Raw genomic sequence first — 26,542 nt, forward strand, 5'->3', positions numbered from 1 at the left:
TCGTAAGTTACGCCCTCTAGGCATCTGTATATATAGGCCCTTTTCCACCAAAAGTTTTGGTTCCTGGAACCTTTGGTTCCCATTTATCCAACAAAGTCAGAGTAGTAAGCAACTGAGGTTGCTGCTTCGAGTCCGTCCACTTCTCGCAGCTTCGCGTAACAAAATTAAATTAGTAAAAATAATAAACAACAATAAACTGTGTATACTTTAAAGACTACGTACGGCCGTGTAAAAAAACTGCAAAATAGTTCCACTGATCAGCGTTCTTCAGCACAAAAATGCCTCACAAAAGTTCCTGCATTTTCGAAAGCTCCTTTCCTTCTTCTTTCTCTCCGTTGTCAAGTTTGTTGTAATAGAAATACACAAGAAATAAGAAATAAAGAAGTTGCCGCGTGTATTCCAATGACGGTCGTGGGTTTGAAAGAGAAGTTTTACGAACAACCCCCAACTGTGTTCAACCAATCAGCGTTAGACAGCACAGTCCGCCCCAGAAAAGGTTCCTGGTCGCTTGAAAAAGTCCCACCGCGCTAGGAGGAACTCTGAAAGGTTCCTGTTAGAACTAAATCTACCCGGGTAGTTTTTTGGTAAAAACACATGGGGAACTTTATTTACCGGGGTTAGTGGGTGTAGAGGTTGCCCTCTAGTGGGTTCTTCGGACCACCACACACTGCCAGGAGAGCCCGGAATTCAGGGTATAACACTGTTTTATTTTCATAAATAGCAATAGGCTTCTGCTTTCCAGCACAATGTCTTTTCCTCCTGCGTCCGCTCATCAGCACCTCCAACTCCAACCGCGTGTCTCATTCCGGCTGCTGCTGATAAAAGCGACAGGTGATAAGATAACAAGGCCCACCTGGGCCATCTACTCACCTGTCGTTGTCTTCGAGGCCGGTCCTGGCACACCCCGTTCCGCGGCAGGCCATCAGGCCACGCCCCCTCCACATACCTCCACCGCCAGACTCAGGCCGGGAAGCCGTCCGGCCGCGCCTGCTCTCCACCAACCCCCCGCCCCTCCTTCCATGCTTTCAGGAGGTTAAGATGGTAAATGTGGGTGCCTCTGCCCGGGTCCGAGCGCCGGACCTCATAATCCACATCTCTCACTCGCCGTGTGATCACAAAGGGTCCTTGCCACTTGGCGAGTAATTTCGAGCTGGACTGTCGGGAGTAATACAAGCACTTTTTCTCCTGGTGAAAATTTCCTTAGCTGCGTCCCCCTGTTATACAAGCGCTGCTGGCGTTCCTGGGCCCGGAGAAAATTCTCGCGTGACAAGTGCCCCACCGTGTAGTTTTGCTCTAAAGTCCATAATGTATTGTATTTAATTTTTGCTGGGGCTTGGACCTTCCTCCCAGCTTTCCTTAATGAGGTCCAAAACCCAGCACGGCTTCCTGCCGTATAGTAATTCAAAGGGGGACAACCCAGTGGAGGCCTTGGGATCCTCCCGCATTGCAATCAGCAGGGGATCCAACCATTTATGCCAATTTGGTTTGTCCTCGTGTACGAACTTACGGATCATGATCATGAGCAAATTGCCCAACAGTTAAAGAACAACATTTCTCAACGAGCTATTGCAAGGAATTTAGGGATTTCCCCATCTAAGGTCTGTAATATCATCAAAAGGTTCAGAGAATCTGGAGAAATCACTGCACGTAAGCAGTGATTACAGACCTTCGATCCCTCAGGCGGTACTGCATCAAAAAGTGACATCAGTGTGTAAAGGATATCACCACATGGGCTTAGGAACACCACTGTTAGTTACTGCAATTCAAGTTGAAGTTCAAGTCACATGTATTCTCAGTCAGACCATGCAACTGTGCATTACACAGCAGACTGAAATTGCGTTTCTCCCATACTCCAATGTGCGATATTAAAACAAGATTTGACACAGATTCAGCATAAACTAAACATTAGACTAAACATAGGACAGATATTTAACAGATAACCAAATGACAGACAGTTGAGCTTACAGCTACCAACCTATCATGTTGTTCGAGTATAGTCAGGATGAGGTATTTACTGTAGTGCAACACAACGTGCAATATTGCCAAGGTGCAAAGTGCAGAGTGCAGACTAGCAGCATTGAGATGAATAGTTTTGTAAACGTATTACATTCTTGTGCAGGGGTATATTGGCCTATGTGCATAAGGGTATTTTGCAGACATTGAGTTTGTCTTTTTCACAGTTCCACAGGTCTTTGTGTGTGGGATTTGTAATCCAGCTTTCATAAATGAGTTGAGCAGTCTGATGGCTTGTGGGAAAAAGCTATTACTGAGTCTGGTAGTCTTGCAACGCATGCTGCTGTACCGCTTGCCAGATGGTAGGAGAGTGAACAGTTTGTGTGTGGGGTGGGTAGGGTCTTTGATGATGTTTGTGGCTCTTTTGTGGCCGCAGGATGGGTGTATGTCCTGGATGGCTGGTTGAGCTGATCTGGTGATATTCTCAGCTGACCTCACCACCCTCTGTAGACCTTTCCGGTAAGCAATGTCGCTACATCTGTAAGTGCAATTTAAAACTCTACTATGCAAAGCGAAAGCCATTTTATCAACAACACCCAGAAACGCTGCCGGCCATGTAACACAGTGGTAAAAATGCCCCTGTGCCAACTTTTTTGCAATGTGTTGCTGCCATTAAATTCTAAGTTAATGATTATTTGCAAAAAAAAAATAAGTTTCTCAGTTCGAACATTAAATATCTTGTCTTTGCAGTCTATTCAATTGAAAATAAGTTGAAAAAATTTTGCAAATAATTGTATACTGTTTTTATTTACCATTTACACAACCTGCTGACTGGTTTTGGGTTTTGTGCAAAATAAATGTCTACTGTACTTTTTCTAGAAATGTGTACTTCAGATATTGTAAAATATATATAATGAAAAGGTTTTGGGAATAAAACTTAGAAAATGTAAAAACATTTTTGACCTCACTTTGTACAAATTCGGTAGAATGGCCCATATTTATCAAAATGGCCACCACATAATTAGACGTTTCAATAAGTGGCCCTTAGTGGAAAAGTTTGGGCACCCCAGGTTTAAAAACATCTTCACATTAGAATGTAATTTCAATATTAGGACTGCTGTTGTTCTCCATTTACGTGAACAATCAGATGCTGCATTCCATTTCTATGCAGATGATGCGGTCATAAATTGTTCATACCCCTCTGCAGTGCAAATCCTTGAACTCTTGCAGTCTACTTTTGATGTTGTTCAGTCCCAGCTGACCCAACTTAGGCTAATGCTAAATGCAGAGAATTCTAAGGTGATGTTATTCTCAAATGGCAAACGGCTGCCATTGAACATTCCTAAAATATTGACTAACTGGTGGGCAACATTCCCTCTAAGGTGCGCGCCTGTGCAATTGCGCACTGCTCAAGCGTCCTCTGCGCACGGCAAATCTATGCCACGCACAAAATCAAAGAAAAAAATAAGCGCATAACAATTTAAAACACATGGACACAACAGAGAAAACAGTTTTCGTCATCATTGTTAAAATATTGTAACGTCTGTCGAGACGCTTTGAGGACATGAATTCCATCCATCACTTTACTGAGCAAAACTCTTTATTGTCGGCCATAAACACATCACCAAAACATTAGTAAAAAAAATGATATCTAGCAAAACTGGTCATTTTCTGCAGTACAAACCAGACCAAAAGCAACTTTGTTACATCAACAGCAGCCGCTCGCTCTTTCTTACTTGCGCCAACACATGCACATATGGCACTTAGCCAGTGATGCGTTTACGGCCACACAAAAAGTCGGACAACTCCAACACCACACATAAAGTGTCATTCGAAGTCGTTACACTATGATTTACCAATCAAATGTGTGCTTATTCTAGTGTCATTTATTAGGAATCTTCATTTATAAATATTAATCATGAAATGCTGTTAGTATATTAAATAAATACTAATAAAAATATATTTTTATTACAGGAAGTTGCAGGAATGTACACATGATCCCCTGCTTACATCTCATTGTGCAACATGTGAATGTTTTAATGGGAACTAAACGCAATGTCTGAAAGGGGTACAAATTATTTCCAAAGCAGGACCTCCACCCAGATAAAAAATACAAGTACACAGTTCATGAAAAACAACATTTTTTGTTATTGTCATTGTAAGTGGGCCTAAACACTTATATTAGAAAATAACATGGAAATGACTGCTGTCATTTGATTATAATAATAAGAGATTGTTGTCTGTCTCTCTGTGTTGGCCCTGCGACCCCGAAAGGGACAAGCGGTAGAAATGGATGGATGGATGGAGATATCTGTAGATATATTATTCTGTACACATATTATGTATATATTTGTATATATGTTAGATTTTTTATCGCTTTATTAGTCTATTTATACCTGCATTGTCCTTTCCATCCTTACACTTTCCATCATTGTAACTGAGCTACTGTGTTGAACAATTTCCCTTGTGGATCATTAAAGTTTGTCTAAGTCTAAGTCTAAGTCTAAGTCTAAGTCTAAGATTGAACTTGTTACTTAGTCAGGTTTGGGACAGGTGAGCTAATGGTGTAGCCACAGTGTGCACGTCTGATGTTGCTCACATGGGCTCCACTGAATGCTCAGAGAGTTTTTGCGTTTGCTCACACATGAAAAATTAGAGGGAACGTTGCTGGTGGGGTCGAGCTTGAGTTGGTCACAACATATAAGTACTTGGGAATTTTTATTGATGAGAGATTGTCTTTTAAAGCACACATAGAAAAGCTTGTCTCTAAGCTTAACATTTAATTGGGTTTCTTTTTTAGAAATAAGTCTTGTTTCTCCCTAAAAGTTAGGAAACATCTGACCTCATCCACCTTTATTCCTTTACTTGAGACTTGCTTTTTATGAATGCACCTGGCACTTAATTGAAAAAACTAGACACTGTATATCACTGTGCCTTACGTTTTATTATTGGTTGTGGAAACCTTGTCCAAAACTGTACTTTGTATGCAAAGGCAAACTGTCCATTTTTAACTGCCCAAAGACGTTCTCGATGGATAGTTTTTATATATAAATGTCTTCTTGGACTTGTCCCCACCTATCTGTGTTCCTCTGTGTGTAGAGACTCCAGTCATTACAGCCTACGCTCACAGGATGTCCTCCACATGTTGGTTCCTAGACCCAACACAGAACCTGGAAAAAACAACAACAATCAGTTATGCTGCTCCCTGGTCATGGAATTACATCCAGAAAGATCTGAGGCTCCCATAATTGATCACTTTGGGAGAGTTTAAGTCCAATTTTAAAAGACAGAGAAACCATCTCTCTTGGGCAATGTACTTGCTTTTAAAATAAATTATTACTTAATTGTTTTAAATGATTTTTGACCTGTTGTGGTATGACTGCCGTTGTTCTTTTGTATTGTCTTATTGTAACTTTGTTTGTGCCGCCCTCTTTGTCAGGTCGCTCTTGAAACATTTTAATCTCAATGAGTCTTTACCTGGTTAAATAAAGGAAACTGAATTGAAAATTAATATATTACATTTATATATGAGCAACCATAGGGGAGACACACTAAGAACATACATTTCTGGTAGGTGAGGGTCTGTTCTGTTGACATAACTGTAAATCAGTGTCAGTATGACGTCAGGTGGTCAAAGTGGTTGGTGGGTAGCTACTAGCTTTAAACACCCAAACAATTTGCCATTGTATTTTATACCATTCCATCAGGTGTTGTTATTTTATACAGGGCTTACTCGTTTCCTCTTTCTGCTGTAAAAATGGTGAATGATCCACTTGTTTTAATAAGAAAAAAATAACAGAAAAATCCACAGCTTATTCCAAAATGATCGTGTGTCTGTCTCCTATGTAATTGCGCTCTGGAATAATGTTGTGAATGACATCGGCTGGGTCACAACATGGTCTCTTCCTAACTGGTATTTACTTACGAACAAAATCAAAGAGATTTCTTTCGAAATCATTCATGGTTATTACCCTGTAAAGACTGTGATGGTTAGATACAAGACGGACATTGATGTTACCTGCACGTTACGTAACATGCATCCAGAGACCGTTTACCACCTGTTTTGGACTCGATCACTATGGCGGGGGATCTGTCCTTTCATCCTGGACAATATTCATGACAAATTGGTGCTTTGTTTCAAATATGTGCTATTTGGATTTACACTGTATGAGAAAAAATTTGAAAAGGAATTTTACCTTTGCAATTATTATTATTATTATTATTATTATTACTATTATTAAGTCAGAGTCCATGGTTCTCGCCCGGAAAAGGGTGGAGTGCCATCTCCGGGTTGGGGAGGAGACCCTGCCCCATGTGGAGGAGTTCAAGTACCTCCGAGTCTTGTTCACGAGTGAAGGAGATCGACAGGCGGATCGGTGTGGCGTCTTCAGTAATGCGGATGCTGTTTCGATCCGTTGTGGTGAAGAAGGAGCTGAGCCGGAAGGCAAAGCTCTCAATTTACCGGTCGATCTACGTTCCCATCCTCACCTATGGTCATGAGCTTTGGGTTATGACCGAAAGGACAAGAAATGAGTTTCCTCTGCCGGGTGGCGGGGCTCTCCCTTAGAGAAAGGGTGAGAAGCTCTGCCATCCGGGAGGAGCTCAAAGTAAAGCCGCTGCTCCTCCACATCGAGAGGAGTTAGATGAGGTGGTTCTGGCATCTGGTCAGGATGCCACCCGAACGCCTCCCTATGGAGGTGTTTAGGTCACGTCCGACCAATAGGAGGCCATGGGGAAGACCCAGGACACGTTTGATTGATTGATTGAATGATACTTTTATTAGTAGATTGCACAGTGCAGTACATATTCCGTACAATTGACCACTAAATGGTAACACCCGAATAAGTTTTTTAACTTGTTTAAGTCAGGGTCCACTTTAATCAATTCATGGTTGGGAAGACTATGTCTCCCGGCTGGCCTGGGAACGCCTCGGGATCCCCCCGGGAAGAGCTGGACGAAGTGGCTGGGGAGAGGGAAGTCTGGGCTTCCCTGCTTAGGCTGCTGCCCCCGCGACCCGACCTCGGATAAGCGGAAGAAGATGGGTGGATGGATGGATAGAACCTCATTATACTATTGGCTAAGTTTTATATTCATAAATGTAAGTTTCTCAATACCCAACCTGTTTTTTGTGCCTTTAAAAATGAGTTAGAACTCTACTTTAAAACACTTTCTACCTCTAACAACCAAAAAGCTGTGAAAACGATGATGCTGTGCACCAAATTTGGATTATTTACGGAACTTGTGTGAGCCTGTGGCTTTACACACACATATATATATATATATATATATATATATATATATATATATATATATATATATATATATATATATATATATATATATATATATATATATATATATATATATATATATATATATATATATATATATATATATATATATATATTAGGGCTGTGAATCTTCGGGTGTCCCACGATCCGATTCAATATCGATTCTTGGGGTCATGATTCGATTCAAAATCGATTTTTATTTCAATTCAACACGATTCTCGATTCAAAAACGATTTTTTTCCCGATTCAAAACGATTCTCTATTCATTCAATACATAGGATTTCAGCAGGATCTACCCCAGTCTGCTGACATGCAAGCAGAGTAGTAGATTTTTGTAAAAAGCTTTTATAATTGTAAAGGACAATGTTTTATCAACTGATTGCAATAATGTAAATTTGTTTTAACTATTAAATGAACCAAAAATATGACTTATTTTATCTTTGTGAAAATATTGCACACAGTGTGTTGTCAAGCTTATGAGATGGGATGCAAGTGTAAGCCACTGTGACACTAATGTTTTATTTTTATGAATGTCTAATAATAAAGTCAATGAAGGATTTTTAATCACTGCTATGTTGAAATTGTAACTAACATTGATACTGTTGTTGATAATATTCATTTTTGTTTCACTACTTTTGGTTTGTTCTGTGTCGTGTTTGTGTCTCCTCTCAATTGCTCTGTTTTATTGCAGTTCTGAGTGTTGCTGGGTCGGGTTTGGTTTTGGAATTGGATTGCATAGTTATGGTATTGCTGTGTATTGTTTTGTTGGATTGATTAATTAAAAAATAAAATAAAATGAATAATATTTTTTTTTAAATAATAATAATTAAAAAAATAGATTTAAAAAAAAATGAGAATCGATTCTGAATCGCACAACGTGAGTATCGCGATTCGAATTCGAATCGATTTTTTCCCACACCCCTAATATATATATATATATATATATATATATATATATATATATATATATATATATATATATATATATATATATATATATATATATATATATATATATATTTATATATATATATATATACACACTACCGTTCAAAAGTTTGGGGTCACCCAAACCATTTTGTGGAATAGCCTTCATTTCTAAGAACAAGAATAGACTGCCGAGTTTCAGATGAAAGTTCTCTTTTTCTGGCCATTTTGAGCTTTTAATTGACCCCACAAATGTGATGCTCCAGAAACTCAATCTGCTCAAAGGAAGGTCAGTTTTGTAGCTTCTGTAACGAGCTAAACTGTTTTCAGATGTGTGAACATGATTGCACAAGGGTTTTCTAATCATCAATTAGCCTTCTGAGCCAATGAGCAAACACATTGTACCATTAGAACACTGGAGTGATAGTTGCTGGAAATGGGCCTCTATACACCTATGTAGATATTGCACCAAAAACCAGACATTTGCAGCTAGAATAGTCATTTACCACATTAGCAATGTATAGAGTGTATTTCTTTAAAGTTAAGACTAGTTTAAAGTTATCTTCATTGAAAAGTACAGTGCTTTTCCTTCAAAAATAAGGACATTTCAATGTGACCCCAAACTTTTGAACGGTAGTATATATATATATATATATATATATATATATATATATATATATATATATATATATATATATATATATATATATATATATATATATATATATATGTATATATATATATATATATATATATATATATATATATATATATATATATATATATATATATATATATATATATATATATATATATATATGTATATATATATATATATATATCTATATATATATATATATATGTATATATATATATATATATATATATATATATATATATATATATATATATATATATATATATATATATATATATATATTGTGGCAAATGCAAGAAACACAGCGTTGTTTCTTTGAGGTCTTTATTGTAAGACTGCCAACATAAAAATACACAATAAAACACAATATGCACTTTTATAGTGTGCCCAAGAAGGTACATAAAACCACACCCATTCTGCTGAGTGTGAGCATGGTCCTAGTGCCCGCCACACAGCCCCCTCCCGAACACCCAGACAGCAAGTTATGGGGAAAAAGAAAACCTGTCAGGGGGCCTCACTCGCCTGCCGTAACGGCTACAATGTCCATCCCGCGAAGCGGGTGTGCCTTGTGGAGCAGAACAAACATCAGGGTCCGGGAGAGACGAAAGACATTCAACCCGAACAGATTTTGGGGGGCGACCTCGGCGGGGGACTTGGCCCGGCAGTATCTCTTCACCTGCAACACAATGCGCCGGTTTAAGTCTGTCCAGAGAAACGCATTCCCTGCGCCCGCCCATATCCAGCACAAAGTTTTTAGGACCGCGTTCCAGCACCCTAAATGGGCCATCGTAAGGCGGTTGGAGGGGCGAACGGTGGGCTTTGTGACGTACGAAGACAAAACGGGCAGATTTAAGCTCCGATGGCACAAACGACTTAGGGAAACAGTGGTGAATCGGGCCGGGAGCCAAGGACCCCCTCGACAAAAAGGGAAACGGTCGCGGGGTACCACCCTCAGGTAAAAATTCCCCCGGAACGCGTAGTGGCTGACCGAACACCAATTCAGCGGGGGCCGCTGCAAGATCCTCTTTAGGGGCGGAGCGCAACCCGAGCATAACCCAAGGTAAACGGTCAATCCAATTGCTATCAACGAGCGCCGCATGCAAAGCCGCCTTAAGCGACTGGTGAAAACGTTCACATAAGCCGTTAGCTTGGGGATGGTAGGCTGTAGTACGGTGCACCTGCACACCCGAGGACTGGGCCAACGCTGACCAAAGCTCCGACACAAACTGGGATCCCCTGTCCGAGGTGATATCAGACGGCGTGCCAAAACGCGCAACCCAGGCTGACAGAAACGCGCGGGCAACGTCTACCGAGGCAGTGGAGGAAAGAGGAACTGCTTCCGGCCATCTGGTGGTACGATCTACCATCATTAGCAAATGTGTATAACCCTGCGACGGAGGGAGGGGGCCAACTAAGTCTACATGCACGTGGTCAAACCGCCTGACCGGAATCGGAAATGGTTCGAGGGCCGCCTTTGTGTGCCGGTGGACCTTGGCGCGCTGACATGCCATGCATGCGGCTGCCCACTGCCTAACATCCTTCCTAAGGCCAGGCCAAACAAACTTGGCACCAACCAACTTGACGGAAGCCCGAACGCCAGGGTGCGACGGGGAGTGTATTGCGTCAAAAACCCGGCGGCGCCAGTCTACCGGGACAACCGGCCGAGGGCGGCCAGTGGAAACATCGCAGAGGAGGGCGGGACCGCCATCCTGAACTACCACCTCCTCGAGCACTAGCGCTGTACCGTCAGTTTTGAGTGCGCGGATGTCGGGGTCGTCGGGCTGGTCAGCGGCCATTCCCGAAAAATCTAAACCGAGCTGCACGGGACACACGAGTACGCGTGAGAGACAGTCAGCCACAGGGTTGGCCTTACCGGCCACATGCTGAATGTCCGTAGTGAACTCTGAGATGTCCGACAAGTGACGCTGCTGATGGGCTGACCAAGGCTCTGTGACCTTTGACATGGCAAACGTCAGGGGTTTGTGGTCAACAAAAGCCGTGAAGGATCGACCTTCCAACAGAAAACGAAAATGGCGTGTTGCAAGATACAGTGCCAACAACTCTCGGTCAAATACACTGTACTTCCGCTCGTTATCTCGCAGTTTACGACTGAAGAACGCAAGGGGCTGCCATACATTCGCCACCCGCTGCTCCACCACAGCGCCCACGGCGACATCAGACGCGTCCGTTGTCAAAGCCACGGGCGCCGCGGAAACAGGGTGGGCGAGGAGAGCAGCCTCTGCGAGCGCGGATTTAGCCCTATGAAAAGCTTGGACTCGCTGAGGAGACCATTCGAGGGAATCGCTTGCCTTTTTGTTCCGTAGGGCACCATAAAGAGGCTGCAGGAGGTGGGCAGCGCGAGGAAGGAACCGATTATAAAAATTAATCATGCCCAAAATTTCCTGCAGAGCTTTGACAGTGGATGGGCGAGGAAAATCTGCCACCACTTGCACTTTTGAAGGCAAAGGGATCGCACCCAGCGACGAAATACGGTGACCTAAAAAATCAATCTCTGACAGCCCAAACTGACATTTAGAAGGATTGACGATCAGGCCGTGCTCGTCAAGACGGGTGAACACCTGTGTTAGGTGTGACTGGTGCTCCTCGGCTGAAGGACTCGCCACCAAAATGTCGTACAGATAAACAAACACAAAATTGAGGTCGCACAAAACTGAGTCCATTAATCTCTGAAAGGTTTGTGCTGCCCCCTTCAGGCCAAAAGGCATACGCAGGAACTCAAAAAGCCCAAACGGGGTTATTACTGCGGTCTTGGGCACGTCCTCGGCACGCACCGGCACCTGGTGTTAACCACGAACTAAGTCTACCTTCGAGAAAATGGCAGCGCCAGGCAGGCGCGCCGAAAAGTCCTGGATGTGCGGAATAGGGTAGCGATCGTGCGTTGTGATGTTGTTAAGGCGGCGAAAATCCCCACAAGGCCGCCAGGAACCGTCTGACTTGGGCACCATGTGCAAGGGCGAGGCCCACGGGCTATTAGAACGCCTAACGATGCCTAAACGCTCCATAGTAGCAAACTCCTCTTTAGCAATGGTCGATTTAGCTGCGTCAAGACGGCGCGCGCGAGCAAAAACTGGCGGGCCCACCGTGGGAATGAAATGTTCGACACCGTGCTTAGTGTCCGCGGTGGAAAAAGCGGGAGTGATTAATGACGGAAAATCCGCCAGCAAACGCTGAAAAACGTCACCAGATACCAAATAATTAGCGTGTGTTAACGGTCCAAGTCCCCCCGCCTTACATGTAAAAGTTTAAAAAGACACAGCATCAATCAATCGGCGGTTAGCAACATCAACAAGCAGTCCATTAGCACACAGAAAATCCACGCCAATAATGGGAACCGTGATGGCGGCGAAGATAAAGTCCCACTGGAATTTGCGTCCATGAAAGCACACAGTCACCAACCTGGAGCCGAAAGTGTCGAACGACGAGCCGTTGGCGGCATTCAGCAGCGGCCCGCAGCCACCTGTCGCCCTGTCCGCGTCCGTGGCAGGTAACAGGCTGACTTGCGAACCGTAGTCCACCAGGAAACGTCTCCTTGACGACGAGTCAGCGATGAAGAGCAGCTCGCTTGCTTCGCCGGCGCCCACAGCTGCTACTGAACGCTGGCGTTGGAGTTTCCCGGGGCCGTGAAGGAGCATGGAGGGACACACCGTCGAGCTTTGGCGCCAAAATGTTGATGGAAGAAGCACTGGCTCGCTTCGCGCCTTTTCCGGGTAGCGACTCCCGCCACTACCGCTGGGTCTGCGTTCTCCATCGTCTGCAAGGGGGGCGCTTCTACGCTCTGCACGGCAAACCGTCTGGAAGCCAGAAGCACCCGGTCAGCTTCTTCAGCCAAGCCCCGGTAGTCGCCGGAGGCCAGAGAAGCGGAGTTAGCCAACACCGCACGGGCCGCAGGTGGTAGCTGCCGCAAGAAAAGATGCGGGAAAATGAACCCGCCCTCCTCGGAGCCCAGCAGTGACAGCATTTATCATACTGTCCATTAGATCCAAGGCGGTGCTATCGCCCAAACCGGGCAGGGAAAGAAGTCTATCTGCCCTCTCAGCGTCAGTTAGAGTAAATCTCAGAAGCAGAAGATTATTGAGTGCAGCGTACTTGCCGCACTGTGGAGGCGTTCGCAACAGCTGCATGGCGCGGCGAGTGGTCGCCTGGTCGAGGGCTGTTACGACCAAGTAATACCGGGAGTCGTCGCCGGCGATTCCTCGCAGGTGGAAAAGTGCCTCGATGTGCTGGAACCATGATGCCGGGTCGCTCTGCCAGAACTCCGGAAGCTTTGTCCCCGCGGGGGATGCAGGTTGCTGGAGTTGGGGCGACATGGCCGATGAAGACACAGCTTCCTCTTCTGCGTGAAACATTGTCGGGGTCACCAATGTGGCAAATGCAAGAAACACAGCGTTGTTTCTTTGAGGTCTTTATTGTAAGACTGCCAACATAAGAATACACAATAAAACACAATATGCACTTTTATAGTGTGCCCAAGAAGGTACATAAAACCACACCCATTCTGCTGAGTGTGAGCATGGTCCTAGTGCCCGCCAGAATTTATATACCCTGTATATATATTGCATTCTTCTTTAGTTGCTTTATTGAGTTTACAACCCCCTGGCGCTGCTTTGTACTGTTTTTGTAGTATTTTTGTACATGTTTTGATTATTACTATTTGTTGATTTTAGGTAAATGTTGCATTTTCTAAACAAATATTAAAAAAAAAAAAAAAAGGGTCTATAGTAATTTTTTTATTGAAGCGTGACATTTGCAACACACATTTGGCATCATATAAGTAAGTAGCTATAAATGTATGAGTCTGCACAATGACGATGCGTGAATGTGACAGTTTAGTTAAATCAATGGGTGAGGGCGGACCTACGTCACTTCCGCCTGCTAATCCCCTAGCAACCGGGAATTCGTTGAAAACAAACCAGCTCACAGCGAACACTGCATTGACAGAAAAAGCATTTAACGAGCGTTGTGGCTTGGAAGTCGGCGTTAAATCCTTCATTTACGCATTTTTACTTATTCGCATATCGTGTGAAAAAACGAAAATGTATTATTTGCGTCAGACTCGTCTCAGTGAACTTTAAAGCTTCTCAGGCTTAGCTTAACTTGCTAGTTAGCTTAGCCTGCGCGCTACTAAGAAAGAGACGCGGAAGTTATCAACAACTTTGTGTGAACACGCCGTACTTGTTGGAGCCCACGTCGAAGAAGAAGCGCTTGTTGTCCACAGTCATCGACGAGCCCTCCGGCAGCTCCGCGGGCTCCTCGTCCACGCCGTAATCGTCAATAAGTTTGGCCAAAGCGTCGCGGAACTCGATAAGTCCCTGCGCCGGGAGCGCGATGGTCTGACCCCAAGCCGGGCCCCCTGTTCACGGTCTGCCGGATCCTCAAGAACGTCCCCGCTGGTTCTCTTTCAGGTCCATGTAGTACTTCCGATTCTCCCGCACTAGGAACTCGCTTTTCAGGGCCCGCCGCGGCTCATCCTGCACCATGCCCGGGTTGCTGGGACCCAACTGGGCGTAGTGTTCGATGAAGTCCCCCAAGTAGTCGCGGAACTCGACCGCCACCGACATAGACAGCGGCCCCTACTTCGGCTATCTTCAAGAAGCGGCCTTTGGCGTTCTGTTTGACGTCCAAGTAGAAGCGTTCGTTTTCCCGGTGTAAAGCTGCGAGCCATTTGTCTCGTCTCTGTGGGCTTTTATCACGCTTTAGAACAAAATACAACCTTTGTTTTCCCTGTTTCCAGTTGTGGTTAGCACAACCAAAAACAACACAGTTTTTCGGCATTTTGGAGGCAGAATGACGGGTTTAACCAGCGTAGGTCGACAGGTTAAAGAGTAATGGCAACGGTTTGTTTTCAACGCCAGTCTGGTTGCTATGGCTCGAAGAACCCGTATGTAGCTCAGTTGCCCGGATGTCGGCCCTCACTCATTATACGAGAGGAGGAGGAGGGTCTGGGCTCTGGAGGAAGGCACACAAAACGTAAACAATCCTGAAAGTTCAAATCCCGGGTAACTAAATGGTTAAACGCGTCACTTCTATTTAGTTTCCCAGCACAGGGCGAGTGTCTTTTCGAATCACTGACCGAAAAAAACAACCGGAGTAAAAAGTTAACAAAGCGTTGAGAGCACTCGGAGAAGACGCCAAAATGTCGACTTTTCCTCACCATCAGGGGACCGGGCGGGAGTATCCAGATGCGGCCCCGGGACGGAGATCACCGGACCGGGAGCCATCATCAGGGACAGACCCTCCAGGGACATTCAGAGACAACTCTTTCTCTCAGATGAACAAAATGCCCGCTCGGGATTCAGACAAGCGCAAAACAACCAGCGAGCCGACGCAAATTCATCTCCAGCCCTACTTGCTTCGGCCCCGCATGTCGCCGGAGCGCATGTCGGTGTACAGCAGCGGAGCTCGGCCCATCCTCACCCACTCCTACATCCAAGGACGTGTCTATAACTTTCTGGAAAGACCGTCCGGCTGGAAATGCCTCTTTTATCACGGCACTGTGTGAGTGTTAACTTATTTCTAATCCATTGAGGTACAAGGGTATGAAGAAAATGGTATCCAAAGTGTGGCCCGGGGGCCAATTTGGCCAAGAGATGCGTTTTTTATTGGCCCTCGTTTTATTGTAAGTTAAAATGTATATATCTTTAAAGGCCTACTGAAACCCACTATTACCGACCACACAGTCGGATAGTTTATATATCAATGATGAAATCTTAACATTGCAACACATGCCAATACGGCCGGGTTAACTTATAAAGTGCAATTTTAAATTTCCCGGGAAATATCCGGCTGAAAACGTCTCGATATGATGACATTTGCGCGTGACGTCACGGATTGTGCGGAAGTATTGGGACACCATTGTGTCCCAATACAAACAGCGTCTGTTTTCATCGCAAAATTCTACAGTATTCTGGACATCTGTGTTGGTTAATCTTTTGCAATTTGTTTAATGAACAATGAAGATAACAAAGAAGAAAGCTGTAATAATAATAATAATACCTGGGATTTACATAGCGCTTTTCTAAGTACCCAAAGTCGCTTTACATGTTAAAAACCCATCATTTATTCACACCTGGTGGTGGTAAGCTACTTTCATAGCCACAGCTGCCCTGGGGTAGACTGACTGTAGGTGGGATCGGTGTATTAGCGGCTGGCTACAGCAACACAACCAGGAGGACTTTGAGTTGGATAGCAGACGCGCTACCGTGAGTACAGCTTTGGCTTCCAAACATTTGATCGCTTGCCCGTACGTGCGTGCCGCTATGTGCATGTCACGTACGTAACTTTGGGGAAATATATGTTTCTTGCCGACTCTGATGGCGGCCGGGGTGTCGTCGAAAGCCACAACCCCGCCGCGGCGCTGTCCTCACCGGTGTCTGGGTTGACTTCCTCCGTCTCTGGGCCGCCGACCGCACCGATGATCGTGGTGAAGTCTTCCGTCGTGCCGTCAATCGCTGGAACGCAGGTGAGCACGGGTGGTGATGAGCAGATGAGGGCTGGCGGAGGTGGAGAGCTAATGTTTTTGTCATAGCTCTGTCGAGGTCCCGTAGCTAAGTTAGCTTCAATGGCGTCATTAGCAACAGCATTGCTAGGCTTCGCCAGGCGGGACAGCATTAACCGTGTGGTTACAGGTCCAGAGTTTAGTTCAGTGTCTCCTAAAAGTAGAAGTAATAGTAGTATTGTTGATTTTCGGTCTATCCTTCCAGTCAGGGGCTTATTTCTTCTGTTTCTATCTGCAGTTAAGCACGATGCTATCACGTTAGCTCCGAAGCTAAAGTGTTTCGCTGATGTATTGTCGTGGAGATGAAAGTCACTGTGAATGTCCATTTTGCGTTCTCGACTCTCATTTTCAAGAAGATATAGTATCCGAGGTGGTTTAAAATACGAATCCGTGATCCACTATAGAAAAAGGAGAAAGTGTGGAATCCAATGAGCCATTGTGCCTAAGTTACGGTCAGAGCGAAAAAAGATACATCCTGACGCCCTGCACTGCACTCTAATCCTTCACTCTCACTTTCCTCATCCACAAATCTTTCATCCTTGCTCAAATGAATGGGGTAATCGTCGCTTTCTCGGTCCAAATCGCTCTCGCTGCTGGTGACGTCACGCTACTTCCGGTACAGGCAAGGCTTTTTTATCAGCAACTAAAAGTTGCAAACTTTATCGTCGATGTTCTCTACTAAATCCTTTCAGCAAAAATATGGCAATATAGCGAAATGATCAAGTATGACTCATAGAATGGACCTGCTATCCCCGTTTAAATAAGAAAATTTCATTTCAGTAGGCCTTTAAATCACACATATTAAGTGGCGTGCCGTCAGGGCCAGCAAGGCCTTCTCTGCTGGCCTAACATAACCAGAAATCATGTTCATAATTAAAGTAATTTTGTATTTACTTTTCGTAAATATCTAAAAGTATTCATATTCTCTTCATGTCATGTTATGCTCCTTCCAGCGCTGTTGTTTTTAGGTTATAGAGTTTTTCTCCAATCAGAATTCAGCTAGCTTATGTTGCCATGCTGTATGAAATCTGCCTAGAGCAGTGGTTCTTAACCTTGTTGGAGGTACCGAACCCAACCAGTTTCCTATGCGCATTCACCGAACCCTTCTTTAGTGAAAGATAAAAAATTTTTTTTTTTCAAATTCAAGAAAAAGTCATATGTTTTTTTACCGGTGCACAAAATTAACCGTGCATGAACATCACCTTGTTCAAAGAACAAAACCAAGACAGTGCATGAACTCACAACAAATTACACACCTTACACACATTACCATGAATTGATTGACGTGGACCCCGACTTAAACTAGTCGGAAAACTTATTGGGGTGTTACCATTTAGTGGTCGATTGTACGGAATATGTAGTGTACTGTGTAAACTGTACCATTTCATATAATGTATTCTCTTCCTTTGCAATCTACTAGTAAAAGTTTCAATCGATCAATCAAACAACCTGCAAATCAGATGGAAAATTAGAGGGAACATTGTTTGAGGGTCATCCATAATACGCCGATAGGGAGAAGTTTTTATTTACACGATAAGTCGGATGTGTCTTTACCTCCGTAGCGGAGACTCCGCCGAACCCCTGAGGCCGACTCACCGAACCCCTAGGGTTCAATCGAACCCAGGTTAAGAACCACTGGCCTAGAGCCTTCAGAATCAATAATGTAGGCGTCTATGCACTGTAAGTGAACGAACACAAACGTTTGACCGACAGTTGCGATAGCCAATCAGATCACGAGTTGTTGTCAGTAAGGCCTTCTAGATGGCCTAAGGCAGTGTTTTTCAACCACTGTGATGGCACACTAGTGTGCCGTGAGATACAGTCTGGTGTGCCGTGGGAGATTATGTAATTTCCCCTAATTGGGTTAAAAATATTTTTTGCAAACCAGTAATTATAATCCGCAAATGTGCCGTTGTTGAGTGTCAGTGCTGTCTGGAGCTCGGCAGAGTAACCGTGTAATACTCTTCCATATCAGTAGGTGGCAGCAGGTAGCTAATTACTTTGTAGATGTCGGGAATATGCGGGAGGCAGCGTGTAATTAAAAAGGTATCTAACACTTAAACCACAAATAAACAAAAGGCGAGTGTCGCTAAGAAAAGGCATTGAAGCTTAGGGATGGCTATGCAAAACGAAACTGAAACTGAAACTGAACTGGCTGCAAAGTAAACAAAAACAGAATGCTGGACGACAGCAAAGACTTACAGCGTGTGGAGCAGACGGCGTCCACAAAGTACATCCGTACATGACATGACAATCTACAATGTCCCCACAAAGAATGATAGCGTCCGCTAGTGATGGGTTGATGAGGCCTCATGAAGCGTTTCGACACATTGCAAAACTGTATTGATACTGTGTCGATACTGTGTCACTAAATACTGACATCTGCTGGACATTAAAAATCCCTACAGGCAACCTATGGACCGACTCAACTGACACTGATTTTATGACCTAGTATATACAATAATATAAACCAAGTCATTGTATTTCATTTAGGATTATTTCATATCTTCATTTAAATAAAAATGTATTTTTATCTTTTTTAGATACAGTCAAATAATGTGAACATGTATCGTGACTAGGATGGTAGAAGGTGGGGATTGAACCCCAGTAACCAGCAACCCTCCGATTGCTGGCACGGCCACTCTACCAACTTCGCCACGCCGTCATTCCTGTACCTTCTCTAGTAACAGTAGTGATGGGTCCTGCAACACAGATGCATCGGCGCATGCGTCGAGCTCATAGAGCGAAACCCTGTGTCGGTGCGCGTACCGCTTTTAGAAAGTCACGTGACCGATCATGAGCTGCTTTGGTCACGTGACCGATACGCGAACTGTATCGCACTGACGCCTCCTCTGTGCCCTGTGAGCAACGTTCCCTCTAAGGTGCGCGCCTGCGCAATTGCGCAGTGCTCAAGCGTCCTCCGCGCACACCGTGCGCCGCACAGCCAATATATGCCGCGCACCAAATCAAACCCATCTGAATTCTAAACAAAATAAACACATTTATTCTGTGTAATTTTGAAATGCAACTTTGAGTGACAGTGACAACAAGCGGCCCTAACGGTGTTCGTCAACAACACGCATTGCGCCGCTTCCTAATAAACACAGTTTGGCGCGCAGGCGTCAGTGCGATACAGTTCATGAGCGGTCACGCTTCCTGTGTGTGTAAAGCTGATGCCTCGATCTCCTTCCACCGACACAAAGATTGTGAGTGAATGAAAAGAGGGCTCACGGTGTTCAGTTAATTCTTCTGTTGAATAAACGTGCTCAAGTGCTGAGAGCGATGCACAGCGAACCAGTTTGTACTTGTAGAGTATTTAGCCAGCTAGAACGTATATTTTTGACGTGACGGATGTAAACAGAGGTCACATCACTGGAAGTATATTACCCAAGGGGGTGTGGCTACAGGATAGAGTTGCTGAATGGGAAACGTTTTCTGAGTAATGGAATAGAATTTTACATTACATTTTCTATGATAATAATGTTAGTAAATTATCTACTAAAAAACAAAAATAATGTGGTACTGTACATTACAAAAAGTCAGCCAAAAAAGGTTGGTCGATGAGAATACATCTAAAGGTAAAATATAATGTAGAAATGCATCTAAAAAACGCAGTCTGTGCCGATGGAAATGTTCCTCTTTTTTCATCCGTTTTACTCTTCTTTTTTTTTTTTAAAGGGTGCTCAGATGCCTGTATCTAGCTTCAAGGTTGTGTTTTTAATGAATGTACACCCCGACATACAATATGCAATGAAAAACAAACTCTGATTTTCTTCACAAAAAGTATCTTACTTTTTCAAATAAAACAATAAGTAGAAATGGCAGAGATAATTTAGGAAAATTTAATTTTTGTTTGATCAAGACTTAACAAACGTAAGGAGAGGTGTGCAAAACGTATATGGAAGTCCATTGGGGCAAAGATGCATCTTAGCAAGATAAGGCAAAACTTTTTTTTTTTTTTTTTTTAATTGTCCACAGCAAAAATATATACAGTCGCGATCAAAAGTTTACAAACAACATAAACGTAAAGAACATAATGTCATGGCTGTCTTGAGTTTCCAATAATTTCTACAACTCTTATTTTTTGTTGATAGAGTGATTGGAGCATATATTTGTTGGTCACAAAAAACATTCATGAAATGTGGTTCTTTTATGAATTTATTATGGGTCTACTGAAAATGTGACCAAATCTGCTGTGTCAAAAGTATACATACAGCAATGTTAATATTTGGTTACATGTTCCTTGGCAAGTTACACTGCAATAAGGCGCTTTTGGTAGCCATCCACAAGCTTCGGACAAGCTTCTGGTTGAATTTTTGACCACTCCTCTTGACAAAATTGGTGCAGTTCAGCTAAATTTGTCGGTTTTCTGACATGGACTTGTTTCTTCAGCATTGTCCACACGTTTAAGTCAGGACTTTGGGAAGGCCATTCTAAAACCTTAATTCTAGCCTGATTTAGCCATTCCTTTACCACTTTTGACATGTGTTTGGGGTCAGTGTCCTGTTGGAACACCCAACTGCGCCCAAGACCTAACCTCCGGGCTGATGATTTTAGGTTGTCCTGAATAATTTGGAGGTAATCCTCCTTTTTCATTGTCCCATTTAAAGCACCAGTTCCATTGGCAGCAAAACAGGCCCAGAGCATAATACTACCACCACAATGCTTGACGGTAGGCATGGTGTTCCTGGGATTAAAGGCATCGTCTTTTCTCCTCCAAACATATTGCTGGGTATTGTGGCCAAACAGCTACATTTTTGTTTCACCTGACATCAAATGGACAAAGATAAGACCTTCTGGATGAAACTTTATGTTCGTCCATAACATTATGTTCTTTACAAGTGTATGTAAACTTTTGATCGCAACTGTATATTAGTTGATAAAACCCATGTAACCCAGGCCTATTTCCACATGTGTGCCAAGTGAACTCTTATTTGTTCCAGTGTACCACACATTTCTTGGAGGCTATGAAAACCAGTTGGATGCACATTCCACATATGGAAGTCGTTTGGAATGTAGGATGTAATCCTTTCGCTCACCTCCAGCTGTGCTGTTATACTGAGCGGTGTGTGCACTGATAACTGGCAATATGTGTCTGTGTGTGATCTGCAGTCAGTATGTGTCCTTGCACTAAATTAGTCCGACTTCTCAAATTGTTTGGCTCTAAACGAGCCTCCGACATGGAAACACCTTAATCCCATCATGCTCATTTTTTGAAAAGTCGGCCTAACACACCTGGATTATGCGATTGGAAACAAGATCTCTCGAGGGGGGTGCGGCAGGAGACGACCCTTAGTAGCAGATGCCATTCAAAATTGTTTTAAGTGCATCAATGGTAGAAAAAAAAGAAACAGACATTAATTTAAGAAGTTAGCTAAGGAAATGTAGAATGCCGGCTTAATTCGGACTCCCGAACAAAATACGAATGAGATATCATAGAATAAAGCAGGTATATTAATGGTGAATAATAAAGCGTACACAAAACTCTTCACGCTGCATTTCTGCAAGCCAACTGATTTACTTTCGGCAAGATAGCCCAAAACAATAGCAACCTTCCTCTAGAATAGTATCAGTCAGGGCACAAACTGTCTTTTTCTTCAGATGTAAAAATCCTTCAATCAATCTACAGAGCCTTTTAGATGAACTTTAAGACATTCAAAAGTTTTGTTTCCATGATTTTCGTCCAAAAATTCCTTCGAAAATACACAATATTGCCAAAAGTATTTGGCCACCCATCCAAATGATCATACTCAGGTGTCCTAATCACTTGGCTCGGCCTCAGGTGTATAAAATCAAGCACTTAGGCATGGAGACTGTTACTACAAACATTTGTGAAAGAATAACCGTTCTCAGGAGCTCTGTGATTTCCAGCGTGGAACTGTCATAGGATGCCACCTGTGCAACAAATCCAGTCGTGAAATTTCCTCGCTCCTAAATATTCCAAACTCAACTGTTGGCTTTATTATAAGAAAATGGAAGAGTTTGGGAACAACAGCAACTCAGACACAAAGTGGTAGGCCACGTAAACTGACAGAGTGATCAGCGGATGCTGAAGCGCATAGTGCAAAGAGGTCACCGACCTTCTGCAGTCAGTTGCTACAGAGCTCCAAACTTCATGTGACCTTCCAATTAGCCCACGTACAGTACGCAGAGAGATTCATGGAATTGGTTTCCATGACCGAGCAGCTGTATCTAAGCCATACATCACTAAGTCCAATGCAAAGCGTGGGATGCAGTGGTGTAAAGCACGTCGCCACTGGACTCTAGAGCAGTGGAGACACGTTCTCTGGAGTGATGAATCACGCTTTTTCATTTGGCAATCTGATGGACGAGTCTGGGTTTGGAGGTTGCCAGGAGAACGGTACATTTCGGACTGCATTATGCCGAGTGTGAAATTTGTTGGAGGAGGAATTATGGTGTGGCGTTGTTTTTCAGGAGTTAAGCTTGGCCCCTTAGTTCCAGTGAAATGAACTTTGAATGCTCCAGGATACCAAAACATTTTGGACAATTCCATGCTCCCAACCTTGTGGGAACAGTTTGGGGCAGGCCCTTTCCTCTTTCAACATGACTGTGCACCAGTGCACAAAGAAAGGTCCATAAAGACATGGAAGACAGAGTCTGGTGTGGATGGACTTGACTGGCCTGCACAGAGTCCTCACCTGAACCCGATAGAACACCTTTGGGATGAATTAGAACGGAGATTGAGAGCCAGGTAGATACGTATTATTTGTAATCTGTGCCAATATTACAGCGGACATCAGTTAAAACAAGTTGTAAGGATCCGCAAATGCCTCGGGTGACGTCACAGGTCAACCAGAAAATAAATGAATTTAACCGCGCTAAAAGGAAATAGCATCCCCCAGTGTATGGGAGGCACATGGGGCATGATCAGTAGTCGCATTAGAGAGAGTGCATGGACACTTGGACTCCACACATACATTAAGTGTGAAAATACAAACTATTTGAGGAATCAGACTAATTTAGTGCATGGAAACGCGCGTGTGTGTTGTGTTGGGGACCCAGTGATGCTGCAGTGTTGGAGGGGAGGAAGTGAGCTGTAGCTCGTTAGTGCAGGTTGAAGTTGTTACTGTTATTACGGGTCTGACACAAGCATCTGTTTTGGGGCTTCTTATTTATCTTGTACATCAATGATTTAGAACATTTCTCTGATGCAATATGGATTTCTATGCTGATGATACAATTATTTATTGCTTTGGGCCATCTCTTAAACAGTCTGTTAATTCCTTGCAGAAAGCCTTTGTTGCTTTGCAGCAATCACGTATTTATCTCAAACTGGTTCTCAATGCTGACAAGACCAAACGTATGTTGTTTTCCAATCATAAGAAGGTGCCTCACGCTGTGTGCAGGGAATATCATAGAAGTGGTGCAAGAATATAAATACCTTGGTGTTTTAATTGATGACTTCCTTACTTTTATTGATAAAATGGTAAAGAAATTAAAACCTAAACTGGGCTTTTTCTTCCGTAATAAAGGATGTTTTTCTTTTGTCCCTGCCACATTTTTATCTGTGCTAGATTATGGTGACCTTTTTATGTGAATGTTACTCGTTCCTGTCTTCAGATGGTCGATACTGTTTACCATGCTTCTTTGATGTTCGTCACAAACTGTAAAGCCATGACACACCACTTTGACTTATATTCTCGGGTGGGATGGCCTTCTCTGTCCACTAGGAGACAGTGTCAATGGTACTTTTTTATTTACAAGGCTCTTCTGGGACTATTGCCCTCATACATTGATTACACAGAGAAGTACGGACTCTTATGCACTAAGATCCCATGATCAGTTGTTGCTCTCTGCCCCTTTTTCTTGCACAGAGAAAAAAAAAGTTTGCCTCTGCAGCTCCTTGTGCTTGGAACATACTACAAAGAGACTGGCAGCTGAGTTTGTATCCTTAAATACTTTGAAATCTAAACTGAGAGCATTTGAGGCTGCTTCAGTTATTTGTAACCCGTTTTACTTGATGTCCATCTTTTAATTTTAGTGTGTATGTAATTGCAAATGTAATTCTATGTGTAACTTTGCTGCCTCTTTGCCTGGACTCCCTTGAAAAAGAGGTTTATTTGGATCCTGGCTAATTTCAGGCTGTGGATCAAGGTGATACCTCCCAAACAAACCTCGACCGACACAGTTTCCATCACATCCGCTCACATAGAGCAGATAGCGCTTAATTAGAGAGAGTTCTAAGGTCTGCTGAATGAAAATTAGTCAACATATTACATGCCAAGACAGTGCAGCCTCCACCAGCACTGAGCACCGTTTTATAAAATAAGACATTTTAGATCCACATGCCCAGATATAAACTTAATTTAACTTGTTTTAACCCAAACAGTAGAAAAGCCTGTGTTTATCAACCCATAAAAACTATAGAGACCTCTCAATGCTACATTTTTACTTAAAAAGGTATTTTATTCAAGACAGAAGTTTTACCTACCATAGTCAGCTCCATATTGAATAACTTTATTTGATTAGACCAATGCATATTGATTAACATACAAGCGAAATAATCACAGTAAATATGCCAGAATTGCTACATAAGCTAAATTTCATCTGTATATTTTTTTTGAAAATTATTTTATAAAAAATATAATTTGTATATGTTCTAAAAAGAACCCACTTCATAAAAATGTATATTGTGCTAAGATTAAGATGCAGTGTATGCCGTGCCATTTCAAACAATCGTTTTTTCCGGACTGTAAGCTGCACCCACTAAATTTCAGAATGTTTTTTTTTTCTTCCATATATTAGCCGCACCAGGCTATAAGCCACAGATATTTACATTGTGAAATTAGTTATTTACAAAGAAAGATTTTGCAAATGTTTCTTTACATACCTTCATTATTTCCAAATGGTGTCTGTAACACAGCAGTAAAACAGCTGATAGAACAAAACAGAAATCATTGTGGGGGTGGCGTGGCGCAGTTGGGAGAGTGGCCATGCCAGCAACCTGAGGGTTCCAGGTTCGATCCCCAGCTTCTACCCACCTAGTCACGTCCGTTGTGTCCTTGAGCAAGACAATTCACTCTTGCTCCTGATGGGTCGTGGTTAGGGCCTTGTATGGCAGCTCCCGCCATCAGTGTGTGAATGTGTGTGTGAATGGGTGAATGTGGAAATACTGTCAAAGCGCTTTGAGTACCTCGAAGGTAGAAAAGTGCTATACAAGTATAACCCATTTACCATTTATTGTCATGGACCCACAAGCTGCAGAAGCTAGCTCTCCGATCCGCTAAACAGACTCAATAACTCCATGGTGACGTTTTGGTGAATTTAATGAGGAATTTAAAAGACTGAAAGAATACAAAGAGAATGTTGTTATAAGTTAATAATACTAATACAGACACTCGTAAACATGTTGGCATATTAGCTAATGCTAACGACTCTAGCTTCATTACATTACGATAGCACGTATAAATATGCATGAAAATGCTCTTACAGACATCACACATGGGACGGTTTAGTAAGTAAAAATAGTTGTAGTTGTATTGTAAAATTTACAAACGTTGCTTGGCGTGATGAATTTCGAGCAGAAACGCTACGGACGGTTTTACTTCCGATTCAAGGCATTAAAACAGGAAGTCAATTTTCAACCCGCAACATCTGCAGTGAGCGAACTTGTCCAAAAAATGGCGGCATAGCACATACAAAAAAAGACCATGGCAGTGTCTCTGCGTGGGTTTAATGACATTTTTTTTAACACAAAACATTATGGCCGTTGGTGAAGAACAATCCATAAACTAGCCACACTGTTTTATAAGCCACAGGGTTCAAAGCGTATTAAAAAAAAGTAGTGGCTTATAGTTTTGATCAAACACAAGCAAAACTTGTTATGAATTATCTCTGTCATTTGTATTCATTGGTTTCTTTAAAGGTAGGAAATCCATCGTTATATCAAATTGTTTGTGATTGAGATTTTGTTTTTAGGCCATATCGCCCAGGCCTAACCCATGGCGGAAATAGTGGAGTAATATTGTTGTGGCATCACTAACACACAATAATAACTAATTGCGTATCTTGTGTTGCGAGAACATTCCCCATGCTGTCCACAAATCCCAAGTATGGAATTATTTGTAGTACACTAATGGAACAAAAGTAGTTGAGGTTTGCTACAATTTATTATCATGTTAAGGGCATCATAATCCTCCATTAACAATTGTTTTCATCAATCATTTGTCAATTTGG

General features: G+C 42.9%; 1 protein-coding gene across 2 annotated transcripts in view; it reads left to right on the forward strand.

Moving 5' to 3' along the window:
• Positions 1 to 14,777: 14,777 nt before the first annotated feature.
• kcnq1.1 (potassium voltage-gated channel, KQT-like subfamily, member 1.1) overlaps positions 14,778 to 26,542 on the forward strand; it is a 111,159-nt gene continuing 99,394 nt past the window's right edge. For both annotated transcript variants that reach the window (XM_062033106.1, XM_062033115.1), the window contains exon 1: positions 14,778 to 15,345. In XM_062033106.1, coding sequence (XP_061889090.1) covers positions 14,984 to 15,345 — 362 coding nt within the window. In that variant the 5' untranslated portion in view covers positions 14,778 to 14,983. The remainder of the gene's footprint in view (positions 15,346 to 26,542) is intronic.

This window comes from Entelurus aequoreus, linkage group LG02, assembly GCF_033978785.1.
Source record: "Entelurus aequoreus isolate RoL-2023_Sb linkage group LG02, RoL_Eaeq_v1.1, whole genome shotgun sequence".
NCBI lineage: Eukaryota > Metazoa > Chordata > Actinopteri > Syngnathiformes > Syngnathidae > Entelurus > Entelurus aequoreus.